The following is an 18,339-nucleotide window of genomic DNA, read 5'->3' as shown; positions in this document are numbered from 1 at the left end:
GTGATCCGCCCGTCTCGGCCTCCCAAAATGCTGGGATTACAGGCTTGAGCCACCGCGCCCGGCCTATCAAAGATTTTTCTAAGCTGATATTTTACATCTGAAAAGTCTAGACAATTATTTGTGCATGTACCCACATAATTTAACAACTTGCAAAGTGATCATACCTCTTCAATACCAGCTATATTATTCACAGCCAGTTTTTTTAGAGAACTCTGAAGCTTTTTGTCATCAGCTGTAGCTGTTCTGTGTACCACCTTCTTCTTTCTGCGAGCTGTACCCTGAAAAATAACCAAACAGAAGTGTTAGCATGCCTGGCATCTGGCAACTGCAATCACATCTTATATATCACAATAATCTAACTGAAACCCACATTAAAAAATGGACAAAATAATAATGATTAATATTATAAGATTGCTCAGAGGTTGTGACTGTCAGCCTAATGCAGATTTTTAAAGGTCAGTTCTAGCCAGTTCTTTTTTTTTCCTTATCAGCTTTCTCAGGTTGAATTATTCTTATCTAATATCCAGCCTTTATCATTTCAACACAAGATACTGTTTGCTAATAAAACATAATGTATAACTTCAAGACAATTTAAGTACATTATAACAATTTTAAAACATTATCATTTCTTACAGTAACTACCCCCCCTGCCAATAGTCTAAAGATATTCTGAAATTTGGGGAATTAGGACATAACTGAAAATTAATACCTACATTACAGTAGGAGGAAAAAAAATCAATAAATAAACAAATTAGACAATTTCAAATGGGATTAAGTACTTTTAAGAAAAAAACAAAACTAGAGCACAGGAAGAATGACTAAGTAGGAGTAAAGCACTACTTTATTAGAAAGTGCAGGAAATCCCCTCTGAAGAGGTAACATAAGAATTGAGACCCATAACTAGGGCAAGAATGTTCCAAGCAGAATGAAACAAGGTTGAACTTGTCCTTTCTAGAAGAGAGAAAATGGGCCAGTATGGCTAGAGTAGAGTGAACAATGGGAACGGAGGAAGAGTATGAAATCAGAAAGACAGGCAAGGACCAGATTATGTAGCCTAGAATGCCATGGGCAGGAGCTAGATTTCATTCTGATTGCAATGGGAAGCCATTGAAAGGTTTTAAGCATGGGAGTGACTTGATCTGTTATTTATGACTGAAGTTGCTATGTGGAAAATGGATTATAATGAGACCAGTCAGTAGGCTCCTGTAGCCGCCCTGGCAAAAGATGAGGAACATGGCAGTGAAGATGGTGTGGGGTTAGATTCTCACAAGAGACCACATGACTTTGCTGATGGATTACATGTGGGATACAAGAAAAAAAGGACATTTGGATGATGCTTAGAATCTTGGCGTGAGCAAACAGGTTGAAAATTATGCTAGTTACTGAGAAAGAAAAAGTTCATTTCTAAATTGATACTTTGAAACTCTAAATACATTTTTCCATTGAAATAATGGATTAAATTCCTGGATCAGTTTATCAAGTCTTGAGGGTGAAATCTTTCTAAAACTGGTAAGAGTAAGGAGAATGGTTTCAATCTCTGGGCAGCTCCTACAGTAGTACCCAGGGAATCAGCCTTATAGAGGGAAGGTAGGGGCTTCAGTCTCAGCAATTCTGGTGGCAGTGGAGGAGAGACGTGACGGCAGAGGATGCCTTGAAATCTAGTTGCTGAAGGACTATTTACATAGGCACTTACTTGTGAAGCATTCCTGACTCAGGGATAGCTCAATTGCTTGGTGAATACCTCAACTTGAATGATCCTCAGGTACCTCAAATTCAACATGTCTTAAAGCTTATCAGTCTACCAATCTATTCTTTCTATATTTTCTAACTTTTGTAGCTGGTGGTACCACCATATACTCAAGTCTCTAAAATCATGAATCTGTGGGTTATCCTAGATTCTTCTGCATGCCCTTCACCCCCTATATCCCATCAGTCACTAAATCGTGTCAATTTCAACTCCTATATCCCATATAATAGAGGTCCCCAACCACCAGGCCACTGACTGGTACCAGTATGTGATCTGTTAGGAACACGGCAGCACAGCAGGAGGTGGGGCAGGGGGGCATGAGCGAGCATTACTGCTTGAGCTCCACCGCCAGTTAGATCAGCAGCAGCATTAGATTCTCACAGGTGCGAGAACCCTGTTGTGAACTGTGTATGCCAGGAATCTAGGTTGCGCACTCCTTATGAGTGCGCATAATAACTAATATAACTAATGCCTGATGACCTGAGGTGCAACAGCTTTATCCCAAAACCATCATCCCCCTATCCATGGAAAAACTGTCTTCCATGAAACCAGTCCCTGGTGCCAAAAAGATTGGGGACTGCTGCCTTATACTATAGCAATAGCCTCTCAATTGTTCTCCTACATGCCAAACTTCCATTTTGTTCCATTTTCTACAACGCCAGCAGTTACGTTTCTAAAATGGCAGTCATTTCCTTCTTAAAATCCTTTAATAGCTGCCCACTGCCTATAGGATAAAACTCCAAGCTCCTTGGTATGGTATATAAAAGTATGATGGAATCCCAAAAACCTGGTCATTTCATTTCCTGCCATTCTCTATGCATTACATACTCTAAAGAATAGCTGTACAGGCCAGGCGCGGTGGCTCATGCTTGTAATCCTAGCACTTTGGGAGGCCGAGGCAGGTAGACCAGAAGGTCAGGAGTTTGAGATCAGCCTGACCAACATGGTGAAACCCCGTCTCTACAAAAAATACAAAAATTAGCCAGGCGTAGTAGCGCATGCCTGTAATGTCATCTACTCAGGAGGCTGAGGCAGGAGAATCACTTGAACCGAGGAGGCGAGCCAAGATCACACCACTGAACTCCAGGCTGGGTGATAGAGCGAGACTCCATCTCAAAAAAAAAAAAAGGCTGAGGCAGGCAGATCACGAGGTCAGGAGATTGAGACCATCCTGGCTAACACGGTGAAGCCGTGTCTCTACTAAAAAAAATACAAAAAATTAGCTGGGCGTAGTGGTGGGCGCCTATATGGAGGCTGAGGCAGGAGAATGGTGTGAACCTGAGAGGCAGAGCTTGCAGTGAGCTGAGATCGCGCCACTGCACTCCAAAAAAAAAAGGTCTGGGCGCGGTGGCTTACATCTGTAATCCCCGCATTTTGGGAGGCTGAGGCGGGCAGATCACCTGAGGTCAGGAGTTCAAGATCATCCTAACCAACATGAAGACACCCCATCTCTACTAAAAATACAAAAATTCAGCTGGGCATGGTAGCGCATGCCTGTAATCCAGCTACTCGGGAGGCTGCGGCAGGAGAATTGCTTGAACCTGGGAGCGGAGGTTGCAGTGAGCCAAGATCGTGCCATTGCACTCCAGCCTGGGCAACAAGACTGAAACTCCCTCTCAAAAAAAAGAATAGTTGTACCAAATTAAAGCAAGCCATTCCATTAAGTACCGTGTTATCTTAGCACCGTATGTGCCTTTGCAAGTAGAGAAATAACAACCCTTTTTACTCTACCTCCATGAACCCTCTTTTTTTTTTTTTTCTGAGATGGAGTCATGGAGTCTTGCTCTGTTGCCCAGGCTGGAGTGCAGTGGTGCAATCTTGGCTCACCGCAACTTACACCTCCCGGGTTCAAGTGATTCTCCTGCCTCAACCTCCTGAGTAGCTGGGACTACAGGTGTGCTCTGCCACACCAGGCTAATTTTTGTAGTTTTAGTAGAGACAGGGTTTTACCATGTTGGCTAGCTGGTCTTGAACTCCTGACCTCAAGTGATTCACCCACCTCAGCCCCTCAAAGTGCTGGGATTACAGGCGTGAGCCACTGTCCATTACCTTTCTGCCAGCCATTACCTTTCTGCCTAGTGATAAATTCTTGTTTATCCTTTAAATAAGAGCTCAGTAATGACTTCCTTGTCTCCTCTAGGCAAGAGCACCTTGTACTTCATTATAACACTCACTATTCTCCATTATAATTGTGAGCATCTCTCTCCCAAGCAGAGCTGTGATCTTGTTTATCTTCTATGTGCCTGGCACATAGTAGGTGCTCAATATACAATAGCTAAATTGAATGTACCAACCACAGTTTTAAAATACATAATGGCGATGTGCTACATCAAGCTCGCTCTTCTAGGTATATTCTATGGTTCTTGACTATCCCTAGTTTTTGCATTGGCACATCACATCACACTTGATGGTACAATGTGACTACTGTGGTTACATGACTGTGTTAATCTAACTCTAGACTCATATAACTGTATCACTGTGGAAGAAGGAGAAAGTACTGGCTCTTCTTCCCTTCCCTTGTGCTCATCCCCAGAAGCTGTGGTTATTGTCTGTGTAAATGACATAGTGTGACCCACTACAAAAAGTAGTGTCCTGCCTACCACTTCAGGTCAGAGATAAGTACTACTCTTTCTTTCCCTTTTGCAAAGATTGTACTGGGCAGAGATATGGGTAGAATATTCTCCTTGAGCCTGGTGCCACAGCTGAAGATAATCAAAGACTTTTGTTGTTCACAACTAGCTCTTCCTTAGGCTTTAAAAAGTACAGGGAATAAGAAAGCTCACATTCATATTCACCAACATGGAAGAACAGGTAAGAATTTGTGGGGAAAACCTGGCAATGAACAAAATATATAATCAACTTAAGCATCTCCAGCTAAACCTCTGTACAAGTAGGTAATATCCAGTCAAGATGAAGTAACCCTAACATCTGCTACGCCCTGCAAGTGAGTCTAACCATAAAAGCTATCATTTATTAAGCATCTACTCTGTGCTAGACACCATGTTAGGTGTTTTATAAATATTACCCTAATCTTTAAACACCTTATGTAGGATTATTTCTATTTTGCAGATAAGAAAGTGGAAGCTTAACAAGGTTGGATAACTTGTTCACATCATATAACTAGCAGATGTTAAGAGTTAGGATTCAAACAAATGTGGCTATTTCCATTGCATCATCAGAGAGAAAAGTGTTCTAGTTACCTATTTTAGATCCAGACAAGTTATTTTCAAATTCGAATGTGGTTTGATCTTGATTATTGAAAAGATTTTAGATTTTCAATGACCACAAATCTGAAATAATAACACTATCTGGTTACATACATTCTCCTATCATTTTTTCTTATGCCACACTCACCTTGCCCCCTATCCGGACCTGAGCCTGAAGTTTGGCTAACTTTTCTTGATTCATGCTGTTGGTAAATCTAGGGGGGGAAAAATAGATTTGTTAAAGTCACTCTTTTACCGAAATTAACAAACTGTTTATGCAACAGTACCTTCTGGTTCACTGAGCTTGTAGTATGCATCAACACCATGACCATATTAATACTGTCTATATTCTTAATAAACATTAATAACTTGTTCTAGCTTCATAAACCAGATATTTTTAAAATCAAAATTAAATTACCATGAGGGAATCAAATATACAAACAAAATAGAATGGGATTCAAAGTCACCTATTCAAAGATTCCCTCCTTAAAACATGATTCAATCCTTTGGCATTCAGTTAAGCCTAACCAATTATGAAATCTCTGTAGGCAAGCCAGTTTTTTTTCCCCCAAAGATTTTTTTTTTTTTTTTTTTTAGTAAAAGGCGAAAGATTTATTTGATCTGAAGAGAAACCAGTGAATCCCCCAAAGATTTTTACAGCAGAGAGCTGTTACCAAATGTTATTAGCAAAAGCTTTAAGTAGATTTTTTCCCCTCCCAAATCACATTCTGTATTTCTTATAAACCATAAAGATGATAAAAGGAAAAAAAAGCTGAACAAAGAAGAAATTCAACAAAAGGCTGTCTAGCTGTCAAGATATCAAGCAGTCTCTCTATTCAAGGTCAGATGGTATGTTAATAATGGGGAAAGAGAACCAGGTTTTCAGACGTTTGGTGCTTCTGCAGCATTCTCCAGAGTTCATTCAATACCCTGCACTGATATAGTATGTTATACTTGTCAGGATATTCTTGCCTACAGGGTAAAATGCTTCACTGCACAATTTAACAAAAACATATCTTTGCTACAGTAATAAATGTTGGTGGGGAGAGAAGACTCCTAAAACAAGCTTTTTAAAGCTAATCTTGATTTTGAAGATTCTAATATTATAGTCACGAATCTAGTTTGGTCAGTGATATTCCCACTAGGAAAAAAACATTCTTAAGTTTATAATGGGTCATAACATTCCACATTACATAAACAAAGAAAAGCCAAATTAAGGCCCGGCAAGGAGGCTCACGCCTGTAATCTCAGCACTTTGGGAGGCCGAGGTGGGTGGATCACCTGAGGTCGGGAGTTCGAGACCAGCCTGACCAACATGGAGAAACCCTATCTCTACTAAAAATACAGAATTAGCTAGGCATGGTGGCACATGCCTGTAATCCCAGCTACTCGGGAGGCTGAGGCAGGAGAATCACTTCAACTCGGGAGGCGGAGGTTGTGGTGAGCCGAGATTGTGCCATTGCACTCCAGCCTGAATAACAAGAGTGAAACTCCATCTCAAAAAAACAAAACAAAACAAAACAACAACAACAACAAAAACCCCACCAAAATAAAAGTCTTGTTTTACTTGTTCTGTGGATCAACAAATCATTACTGAGATGTGGAGGAGGGAATAAGGGACTAGGCTGTTATCAAACCTTCCTTGGCCAATTCTCTAAACCCTGTATAGTCATCATTCCCATGAAAAAGATACTATTTGCTTCATTTAAGAGATTAATAAAGGAGCATCGAAGACTATATAATTACTAACCACTTTGTACTTTGACACTGTACTTAGGCACTAACCTGTATATATCTCTTCTTTAAGGCTAATGTCCAGATCTCAAATAATATTTAGAATTTATGATTCTTCTCTCTGCTCAGCACTGTATCACAATGCTGAAGCAGCTAAAAACACTTTTATAGGAGGAAGTGTGTTTAGAGTTCAAAACAAGAAGTCTTAACTGTGTGCCAATCTTAGCTCTGCCATAGACTTAAATTTGATGACTGAAATCTCAATTCCTATGCTCAAACATCCACAGAAAAGGATCAACATTCACTTTTCTCAAAGGAATATGGCCATGAGAGTGTAGTGAACTAACAAAGAGCCTAAGGAATTCATTGCAAAAAAAAAAGGGGCTAAGGAAAAACATTAGACCTAGATACTGGGTAAACCCTTTGGGATTCTTTTGCATTTTGAAGTAACAATTCCCAAGAGAAGAGACAGAGGTTGGGATGCCAAGACAAAGTCTTGACTTGTTTGAAATAAAAGCAAGAGCAAAATTCACTCTTCAAATCAAGGTATAGATGAAAGAACAGATTCCATTCCAGGTGGTCAGGACAACAGAATTGAGAAATTTTGTTCCTAAGGAGTATCTCAGAGAAAAAGGATTCTAGGGAGACTGAGAGCTCAAGGCAGTAGGGGAGGAAGAAGAGTGGTCTTTTGTTTCTTAGCAAGTTGTGGTGTGTGGAATTCAAGTAGGAAAGAGGACTGGACTCAGTCTATGAGATGTCAAGCTCAGAATCTGGAGTAGACCTCCAAGATCACCTAGTTTAATTCCCTATTCTCAATCAACCTTTACTTTATTGCACCCATCATTCCTGTCTGTGATGTCATCTCAACACCCGCTAGCAGCAGCAAAGTGTAAATTACAAACAAAACAGTTCCCTCCCTCCCATCTTAATAGATTAGGAAATGAGGGCCCAGAAGGGAGAAGTCCCTTCCTAGGCCCAAAAGGGAGAAGTAACTTCCTAAAGCCACATGATTAATGAGTTCTTCCTTGGGGATCCCAGGATCTTTTGGCACTGTTCTCAAGGACTCAAGAAAGGGTGTAAACAGGTTTATCTATATTTATTAAGTGCCTAAGTTAGAAGCATTGTGGTAGGCACTTTCACTACATCATGTTTACACAGAGATAAAAATAATTGCAACCTTGAGTCCTGACTTCTTATTATGCAGAGTTTCTCTAAGACAAGCGCAGGCTTTGGAATCAGAAAGACCAAGGTTCTACCACTTGGGAAAGGTATTGTTCTTCTCTGAACTTGTTTTCCTCCTGCATTTGCAAAGGTATAACACCACGTACTTCACAGGGTTGTTTTGAGGGTTAAAACATTATCAACCACAGGGAATGGTTCACAGAAGATACACAGTTACTGGTAACTATTGTTACCACTCCCGAGGGGACAACTACGGTAAACTGCAAGAACGTGGGAACGGAAGCTGAAACCGCCATTCACTAGCTGTGCAACACTCAGCCTGTCGGTCAGTCAGCAGGCAGTGAGAGAGGGTTATAAAGATGGGCAAGGGACGCCGACTTGTAAACAAACATTACCATTACAAGGTGAAGAGCGCTGCAACTGAGTTCGGTTCCCTGGACTTGAGGGCGGGAAGTGGTAACCTCAGCGTCCCTATCTGTAGGCTGGGAGCATCAAATGAGATGACAACAGAGAGCATGTATAAAGCCCAAAGCACACAACACTGCTGTTGTGAATGAGGAGTAATGGGACACAGGAGGGGCGTCCACCCGCCTCCTGGGACGGGATCTCGGCGGCAACAGCGCGGGCCCGCTCGCTCCCACAGGGGGCGGTGGTGCTGGGGACCTTCCCACAGGTGCCGACCCCCAGCTGCGCCGCCGGTAACCGACAGGCCAAGCTAGCCGCCTCCGCCCCCGCTCGCTGCACCACGGCGGAAGTGGCAGCCTGAGCGGTTGGCGGGTGTCGAAAGGAGAGGGCGGGGGGAGACCGTGCGCAGCGGCCTATGGCCGTGGAGTGGCGGGACCGCCGGGGGTCTCACCTGAAGCAGGGAGGGTCCTCCAACACCAGCACGCGGGAAGAGCAAGATGGCTGCCTCAGCCGAGACAGAGAAAGACGACGGCGGCGGCGGCAGCGGCGGCGGGAGCAGCTCCACGTGACACACCCGACCCCGCCTCTCCCTCTCCGGGGCAGCCTATCCCGGGAGCGCACCCCGGGATCTGAACTCCAACGCCCCGCCTGCTTTGCGCATCCCTCTAGTGCTAGTGGCGGCAGGTGCAGGTGGCCGCGCAGCATCCTGGGGCTTGCAGTCTCCCGAGCGTTCCATTGTGTCCCTGCCTACAATTTTAGGGAACCTAATAAAAGGGCGGTCGGTATGTTTTTGTTTGGGTGTGTACTTTTGTTAGGTTGCTTTTTCGCTATGCATTAAGTACGGACTTTAGGACTCAACTAGTACCAGGAAGAAAAAGACCGGACATTTTCACCTGTTTGTTATACAGCGGAGGGGAAAAATTGGGAAGAAATCCTTAACCTACAAGAAAAATAACCAGAAGAAGCTTTACACTTTAGCCTGCAGTGACTTCTGTCCTGGTGTCCTAAGTCCACCTAAGTCAGTTTTGCAATAAGAGGCCCCAAGTTTGGTTTTCTCGGAGCTTGCATCAGTTGGTTGCATTATCCCTAAGTAGAAGATTTGCGGTTGCAAGGAAAAATAAGGTACAGAGCTTCTCCAGAGGGAAAGTGCATGCCTGCACGGCACGAGCCCACGCACCGCAGAACAGGCTTGCCAGGTCTCCTCGGAGACCCTGGCAGGAACCTAACAATGAAATCCAGTCGTCCAGTCTTTATTTGTGGAGGGGGAAGGTGAATCCGAGGCCAGTGGGCAATCCGCCCGCTGTTGGGAGCGACTGACCTCACGAATCAATAATTTGCGTTTGACTAGGAAGTGCAGCGGTTCTTGGGGGGAGGGGCTGGACTGGGTGGCGGACGCGAGCAGCAACGGTTCTCCCGAACCTCTCCCCCGCCCTTACTATCTTGGCCCACATTTTCCCGCTCCGTCCCGGGACCTGGACACCCAGAATCCATGGAAAGCAACTCGCGCTCGAGAACAGCTCTCGTACCCTTCTACGTGATCTGCACCTTTAAACTCACTCCATCCCAAACCGGACCCCGGAGGCACCACCCACATCCGTCTAACATCACTTCCTCCAGAGTTTGAAAAAAAAAAAAAAAAAAATCTGGGAAGGAGAGGGGTTGTGCTGAGCCGCGCTCGGCGAACGGTGTGGCCCGTCTGCTGGGACTCCGGCCCTCCGTCCGCTCAGCCCCGTGGCCCCGCGCCCCTACTGCCATGGAGACGCGGCCTCGTCTCGGGGCTACCTGTTTGCTGGGCTTCAGTTTCCTGCTCCTCGTCATCTCTTCTGATGGACATAATGGGCTTGGAAAGGGTCAGACCGCGTTCTTATCTTCTCTTTACTCATCCTGGGCCCCAGCCCAGTATAACCTCTTCTTGCCCTAACACCGTTCCCCTCCCGTTCTATCTCTTAGACCACGCCAGATTTCTTTTTATCTTCCCCAATCACTCCAGGAGTTTGAAGATTTCTTGGGGTAGAGAGTAGCAGGTCTGGGGAATGAAGAAGTTCTACTTGAGGCCTCTCTAAATTACTGGGTTGGGGGGAAGGAATAGCCCGTAAATTAAGAAAAGCATGTGTAAGAGCCCGGCATAGTGCCTAGCACTTGGGAGGTCCTGAGGAGCGGTCACCTTCCCACCCGGGAGAAATAGAGCCGTTGGGGACCTGCATGTGCAGAGAACCCTGTCCTAGGTCTGAAGATTTCTCTCCTTGCCTCTTCCGTGAAGAGCTAGGTTACTGCCACTTGCTTGCCTTCGGGAGACAGCACCTGCATCCCAGATAGCTGGATCTAGTGCATAAGAAGAGCAGGGTGAAGGGAGAAGAAGGTCTGCTGTTTAAGGATCCCTAACAATTGTCCTTGCTGTGGTTCAGCGAAGTGTTTTTGTGAATGAGCGATCAGTGGTTATGAATGGAAGTTAGGAGGTGTGGCCCCCTACTCCATCCGTTACCTGCATCTCCATTCTTAGTTTTAACACCTTTCTCCTCATCAGCCCTTACTTAGCTGAAAGTTGGATTGACAGTCTGTGAACTCAGGGTTTATGCTTTTCTAAGTAGATGAATTTAGCATGGATCCCAACCCCTCTTCCATTTTTTTCCCACTGACCTTACTGTATGGAATGATTCTGCTGCAATCCTTCTGTTTTTGTTTTCTCTTATCCTCTCTATTTTCACATCAATTGGTGAGTAATAAGATTGGGTGAGCATTCATTTTGCCTGAATGCAATCATTCCTTCATTCCATAAATAATTTTTGATCACCTCCTGTATTTCAGACACTGTCCTAGGCACTAGGGATATAGCTGTAAACAGGACAGACAAGGTTCCTATTCTCGTGGAGCTTATATTCATGTCAGAGAGACAGAGTAGACTCATGAACAAATTAATAAGACAGTTTCAGCTAGGAACAAGTGCTGGGAAAACAACAAGACTGTGATGGAATAGGAAGTAGAAATGCTGGGGAGGTTGGGGAAGCTGGCATCACTTGAGTTATGAAGGTCAGGAGAAGCTTTTTGGAGAATGTGATATGTGGGTTTCCATCTCAGTGATGAAACTGCATGACAAATCCTGTTAGGCCAGAATGTTTTAAATACTAACAATCCCATTTTAAAACAGACTACTTTTTTGTTTGTTTGTTTTGTTGTTTTGTTTTTTAGACAGAGTCTCGCTCTGTTGCCTGGGCTGGAGTCCAATGGCATGATCTCAACTTACTGCAACCTCCGCCTCCTGGGTTCAAGCGATTCTCCTGCCTCAGCCTCCCGAGTAGCTGGGATTACAGGCGTCCACCACCACGCCTGGCTAATTTTTTGTATTTTTAGTAGAGACGGGGTTTCACTATGTTGGCCAGGCTGGTCTTGAACTCCTGACCTCGTGATCTGCCCTCCTCGGCCTCCCAAAGTGCTGGGATTACAGGTGTGAGCCATTGCACCCAGCCAGACTACTGTATATTTATAGTAAAATTGTAAGTACTGAGAGTAACGGAAGAGTAGAGCGTTAGATACGTGAGTTTAGATCTGAGTTTTTTCTTTGTTGTTTTTTCTGTTTGCTTGCTTTTGTTTTTGAGATAGAGTCTTGCTCTGCCACCTAGGCTGGAGTGCAGTGGTGCGATCTCGGCTCACTGCAACCTCTGCCTCCTGGGTTCAAGTGATTCTCCTGCCTCAGCCTCCCAAGTAGCTGGAACTACAGGCGTGTGCCACTACACCGAGCTAATTTTTTTTTTTTGTATTTTTTTTTATTTTTAGTAGAGATGGAGTTTCACCATGTTGGCCAGGCTGGTCTCAAACTCCTGACCTCAGGTGATCCTCCCTCCTGGGCCTCCCAAAGTGTTGGGATTATAGGTGTGAGCCACCGCACCAGGCCTAGATCTGAGTATTAATTTGTTCTGCCACTCACTAGCTGAGTAGCCTTGGGCAAGTTTCTTAACTCTCAAAGCCTCAGTTCCTCATCTGCAAAATGGGCATCATAACTACTTCAGACACTCAACAAATAACTTACTCTGTTCAAGTTACTGTGTTAGGTGTAGGTAATACCTTGGAGTCAAGTATTTTGTATCTTTATTCCTTGTTCAATATTAAGCTTTGTGTGATTGTTCCTGTTACCATTGTTGTGTAATAAATCACCCCAAAATTTAGTAGGCATGAAGAAATCATTTTATTATGCTCACAATTGTGTGAGTAAGGAATTCAAGGCACACTGGGAAAGGCTTGTCCCTGTTCTATGATGTCTGGGACCTCGGCTAAACTGGTTACCTCTCCATGTGATCTTTCTGCATAGGCTACTGTGGGTTTCCTCACAGTAGCTTTATGGGAGGCTGGATTCCAAGAGAGTGCCATAAGAGAACAAGGTGGAAATGCATGGCATTTTTGTCATCTAGCCTTACAAGGCACATAGCATCACTTCCACTGTACCCTGTAGGGGCAGATTCAAGGGAATGGGATATCGGGACCCCACCCTCACCCCCAGTGGGAAGTATGTTGAGGTCACATTGTAAGAAGGGCATATCTGCCACAGTGAACTAGGACTATTTCTGTCTTGTTCATGCTCAGGGATATTTGTTGAAAGAGGAAATGAATGATAAACATGATAACTGTGATTCCTGTTCTTTTTACAGCTTACAGTCTGGTAAGATACCAAGACAAGTAAGCAGACAGTTACATGGCAGCGTGATATGTACTTGGAGCAGGGAAATACTAGGTAGCTGCAGGAGCACATAGAAGGGCAGCTTAGGGCAGTGGGGCTGGGTTGGGAGGATTCAATCAAAAAACAAAAGGCACTTAATATTGTGTCAAACACTTAGAAAGTATTTAATAAATATTAACCAGTATAATCCCTAAAAGGAATTCATACTATTTCAAACTTTTGTTTCATGTATCTCTTGAGTATGGATTCTTGGGAAATAGATTATACCCCACTTCCCCTACCTCCCCAAAAAAGTGCTACCTGGGGCAATGGTTGCTGAAAGTCTTAATGAGATGGATTTCTTCCCAGATGTTTAGCTCTAGCTCTTTCTGGAAGATGGCCTGGTGGTTTGCAGAGAGGAAAGACTGAATGATCTCTACTGTTTTCATTAAGAAGCAGCAGCACAGTGATGTGGACTTAGCACTAAATAGAAATTAGGAGACCCAGGCCAGGCACGGTGGTTCACGCCTGTTATCCCAGCATTTTGGGAGGCTGAGGCAGTTGGATCACCTGAGGTCAGGAGTTTGAGACCAGCCTGATCAACATGGCGAAACCCCATCTCTACTAAAAAAATACAAAAATTAGCCAGACATGGTGGCACACACCTGTAATCCTAGCTACTCGGGAGGCTGAGGCAGGAGAATTGCTTGATCCTGGGAGGCGGAGGTTGCAGTGAGCTGAGATAGCGCCACTGCACTCCAGCCTGGGACAACAGAGTGAGACTCTGTCTCAAAAAAGAAAAGAAATTAGGAGGCCTGGATATTAATCTTGGTCAGGCCATTTAGTTCTAGTCCTCCTTGACAACCAGTTAATCAATGAGAGAGTTGGACTAGAAGTGCTTCCTAAGATCTCTTCCAGCTCTAACATTCTATAGAGTTCCAAAGTAATTACGTTGTTCTCCGTGAACTAAAAATTTGGAATACATCACCTATGGGGAGAAGTAGTGACCCATATTTACTGTACATTTATTGTCCTTTAGGTGCTGTTGTGTGCATTTTTCATGTATTGACTAAGCCTCATAATAACCCTATGAGATGGATAATGTTTTTATCATTATCCCCATTTCACAGATGAAAAAAACCTCAAATGAGGCACAGGAGTCCAGTGGACTAGCTGGAATACAAATCCCAGAGCCAGTGCCATTAACCAGCATACCATTCCAGTCTCTCAGTACAGATGCTCCTCTAAAGTTTAAAGGAGAAACTAGAAAGCTGTCAGTGGGAGTGGTTCTTGTGCTCTTCTGCCTGAAACAAAAATGGATGACTTTGTCAAGTCTCTAGAGTAAAAATTTGGTGCTAACACATAGGAAGTGTGTTTACCTCCCACACAGTGTTCTACTCACATTCACAACAGCCTATGGGATACATGCTTTTGTTAGCCATATTTTGCATTTATGAAAATGGTAAGTGGCTGAACAAAAATTCTGATGCAGGTCTGTTTGACTGAGACAATCATTATTTAGCCACTATGTTCTATGTCTCAGGTATAGTGTTCCCTGTTTGAGAGGCTTGGCTACCAGCTCTGATGCTTGACCTTTTGTTATTTAGGTTTCATCATCTGGGAGTGGGTGGATAATACTTTTCAGATGTCCTTAGCTTACATTCATTAAAACAATTTTTGGATGAAGGGATTGGAAATTCTGATTGAATGCTGTGTTTAGAAATGGTTGCTTTTCTTTCTTTTTTAAAAAATTACTGTTGGAGGGTAAGAGCTGCTGATGTGGGAGACTTTGCAGATAACTGGCATAAATGAAGTGGCTATACAGGTGACACTTTAGGAAATTGGACTGCCTTCAGATGTTCCATGCTGGCACAGGTGGGAGCGTTAGTGGTGCTGGGGAGTAGACAATTTTAGTAAGAAGGTAAACACTGTACTTTTTAAACATCTTTTTGAGGGAGAAACAAAAACGATCCAAGTTTTCTAGATCTGAAGTTGGTGTTACCATTCTGCTTTGGCGAAGCTGCGTTCATTTGTTCATTTAATCTTTGCTAGAGAGGCAGTAAAGTGTGGTGAATGGTTGTTAACTACAGACCCTGGAACCCAACTACCTAGATTCTAGTCCCAGCTCTGCCACTTACTGGCAATGTAACCTTGGGCAAGCTGTTTCAGTTCAGCTTCCTTATTTGTAAAGGGATAATTAGAGTTTCTACCTCATAAAGTTATTGTGAGGATTAAATAAGTTAATACATATAAAAGCATTTAAGTGCCTGGCACATAATAAATTTCATATGTGTTAGTCATTATTAATATTGTTGTTACAGTATAATTATTACATAAAATAAGCACTTAGGCTGGGTGCAGTGGTTCATGCCTATAATCCTAGCACTTTGGGAAGCCGAGGCGGGTGGATTGTTTGAGGCCAGGAGTTCAAAACCAACATGGGCAACATAGCAAGATCCTATCTCTACCAAAAAAAAAATGTAATTGCTTAATAAGTGATGGTGGTGATTGTTACTGTTATTAAAAATTCCAATGTAAATTGTAATATGAATTCTCAAGGAAATTTTGTACATGCATTGGACTATTTTGTTGTTGAGACAATCTTGCTCTGTTGCCTAGGCTGGAGTTCAGTGATGCAATCTCGGCCCAGTGCAACTTCTGCCTCCCGGTTTCTAGCGATTCTCCTGCCTTAGCCTCCCAAGTAGTTGGGATTACAGGTACCTGCCACCACGCCTGGCTAATTTTTGTAGAGTAGAGATGGGGTTTCACTGTGTTGGCCAGGCTGGTCTCAAACTCCTGACCTTGTGATCGGCCCGCCTTGGCCTCCCAAAGTCCTGGGATTATAGGCGTGAGCCACCGTGCCCAGCCGCAGTGGACTATTTTCACATTAAATCTCTAGACTTACTCTTAGGGATATTGCAGTAGAGCAGCTTGGGAGGTACTGGGGTATTAGAAAAGAATGCTAATTAGGAGTCAGGAGACTTAAATTTTGGTTGTGGTCTACCTTGGAGTATTGGATAATTTTTTTTTAGGCCTCAGTAAAATAAGAGGGTTGGACTAAATCTCTAGTGTTGTGACTCTTTAAATTTAAATTTATTAAAGTTAAATAAAAGTAAAAATTGAGCCCAACTGGATTGTCCACATTGCAATTGTTCTGTAGCCACATGTTGCTAGTGACTACCATATTGAACAGCTCACTGCAGTAAGTTCTACTTTACAGTCCTGTTTTAGGTCTCTATTAGTAATAACCTTACATGATGGTAAGGTTTGACACCTGGCTTCTGAGTGGCCTAGGTACATGGAGAATTTAATTAATTAATTAATTAATAATAATAATTATTATTTTTGAGACAGAGTCTTACTCTGTCACTCAGGCTGGAGTGCAGTAGCCTGATCCTGGCTCACTGCAACCCCTGCCTCCTGGGTTTAAGCAATTCTCCCACCTCAGCCTCTCAGATAGCTGGGATTATAGGTGCACACCACCACTTCCAGCTAATTTTTAAATTTTTGATAGAGATGGGGTTGGCCAGGCTGGTCTTGAACTCCTGAGCTCAAGTGATCTCGCCTGCCTCAGCCTTCCAAAGTACTGGGATTACAGACATGAGCCACTGTGCCTAGCTGAGAAATTTTATTTAACCTGATATTAATCTAGCTTCCTTGACTCTCTTTTGTTTGGCTTTGAACTTCTTTAAGTCCTTCTGTTTTAGGCATGCTTTTTTTTTTTTAATAAGAAAAGAAACAGGGTCATCCTCTGTTGCCCAAGCTAGAGTGCAGTGCTGCCATCATAACTCACTCACTGCATCCTCGAACTCCTGGCTTCAAGCAGCCCTCTGACATCAGCGTCCTGAGTAGCTGGGACTATAGGCACATGCCACGGCATCCAGCTAATTTTTAAATTTTTTGTAGAGGTGAGGTTTCACTATGTTGCCCAGGCTGGCCTCGAACTCCTGGCCTCAAGTGATCCTCCTGCCTTGGCCTCCCAAAGTGCTGGGATTATAGGTGTGAGCCACCATAACTGGCTAGGTATGCTTTTATAAGCATTGTAGAGGTATTTTTTTCTTAAACCAAGTCTGACAATTTTTGTCTTTTCACTTTAATTGGCAAGTTTAGTCCACTTATTGACAGAGCTGCTGTTGTTTGTTATCCAGTTTCTACTGTTTTTTTCTGTGCTTTTTTTTTTTCTTTTTGCCCTTTCTTTGGCTTGTTCTTATTTTATCTCCTTTATTAGTTTGGAAGTTGGCATTCTAGTTCTTTTCTTTTAGTAGTAATTCTTGAAATTTTACTTGCATACTTAACAAAATCTAACACTATTATACCCCCAGTGGTAAGAGGGACTTTAGAACATTTAACTTCAATTACCCCCTCTTTACTTATAAGGAGTTGTCTCACGTATAGTTCTAATTTTAACTTTTTTTTCCGAAACTTAGTTAGTTATTTTTTAGAGATAGAGTCTCATCCTGTTTCCCAGACTGGCCTCAAACTCCTGGGCTCAAGCGATCCTCCTGCCTCAACCTCCAGAGTAGCTGGGACTACAGGTGCATATTGTGCCTGGCTTAGTTCTCTCTCTCTTTCTTTTTTTAGCTCTACAAATTGGGCATTATAAATTGCTATACAGACAATATTTACTTGCTCACTATTATTAGTATCTAGGCCTTTTTCTGGGATCATTTCCTACCTGAAAAAGTCCTTTAGCTATCCTTTTGATTTTCTCTGGTTCTCTTAGGGGACTATTTCATACTTCTTCCCATCTTTTCAAATCTCCAATACTTCTTCCATAGTCCTTGCTCTCAGTTAGTAATTATGGTCTCTCTATAACAGAAGACAGAAGGAATCAGAAGAGGCCTTTCAAAAATTCTCACTACTGCATTTACCCACTAGTGTTCATATATGCTCCCTTTCCTGTTGTTACCTGATAAACCATCATTATTCCTAGTAAAGGCTAATCCCTCTCCTTGAGTGCTAAATCCCGTCTCATCTCACTGACTCACCAACATTTTACCAGTGACTTTTCCTTCTCATGTTGTATTACCCCTTTTTCCTATCTTTACTGTATCATTTCTATCAGCTTTCAGTTGTCCCTGGTACAGCAAAAATCTTTTTTTTTTTTTGAGACAGAGTCTTACTCTGTCACCCAGGCTGGAGTGCAGTGGCATGATTTTGGCTTACTGCAACCTTCACCTCCAAGTTTAAGCGATTCTTATGCCTCAGCTTTCTGAGTAGCTGGAATTACAGGTACATGCCACCATACCTGGCTAATTTTTTTTTTTTCTTTAGTAGAGACGGGGTTTCACCATGTTGGCCAGGATGGTCTCGATCTCTTGACCTCGTGATCCACCCGCCTTGGCCTCCCAAAGTGCTGGGATTACAGGTGTGAGCCACTGCACCCGGCCTAAATTTTGTTTTTTTGTTTTTTTTTT

General features: G+C 43.1%; 2 protein-coding genes across 3 annotated transcripts in view; one reads left to right on the top strand and one right to left on the bottom strand.

Annotated features, from left to right (window-relative positions):
• BTF3L4 (basic transcription factor 3-like 4) overlaps positions 1 to 8,923 on the bottom strand; it is a 37,154-nt gene extending 28,231 nt beyond the window's left edge. Inside the window, exons 1-3 of one of the 2 annotated variants that reach the window (XM_011926273.1) lie at positions 8,726 to 8,923; positions 5,102 to 5,168; positions 165 to 278 (exon numbers count right to left, since the gene is read on the bottom strand). In XM_011926273.1, coding sequence (XP_011781663.1) covers positions 165 to 278; positions 5,102 to 5,155 — 168 coding nt within the window. In that variant the 5' untranslated portion in view covers positions 5,156 to 5,168; positions 8,726 to 8,923. The remainder of the gene's footprint in view (positions 1 to 164; positions 279 to 5,101; positions 5,169 to 8,725) is intronic. The other variant, XM_011926274.1, reaches the window with a different exon arrangement.
• Positions 8,655 to 18,339, top strand: part of LOC105500737 (protein KTI12 homolog) — a 44,994-nt gene continuing 35,309 nt past the window's right edge. Inside the window, exon 1 of the mRNA XM_011926371.1 lies at positions 8,655 to 10,173. Within this exon, the coding sequence (XP_011781761.1) occupies positions 10,028 to 10,173 (146 nt within the window). The 5' untranslated portion in view covers positions 8,655 to 10,027. The remainder of the gene's footprint in view (positions 10,174 to 18,339) is intronic.

This window comes from Colobus angolensis, unplaced genomic scaffold (genome assembly GCF_000951035.1).
Source record: "Colobus angolensis palliatus isolate OR3802 unplaced genomic scaffold, Cang.pa_1.0 Scaffold68, whole genome shotgun sequence".
In the NCBI taxonomy this organism is placed as follows: Eukaryota; Metazoa; Chordata; class Mammalia; order Primates; family Cercopithecidae; genus Colobus; species Colobus angolensis.
This window is presented reverse-complemented; position numbering and strand designations above follow the sequence as displayed.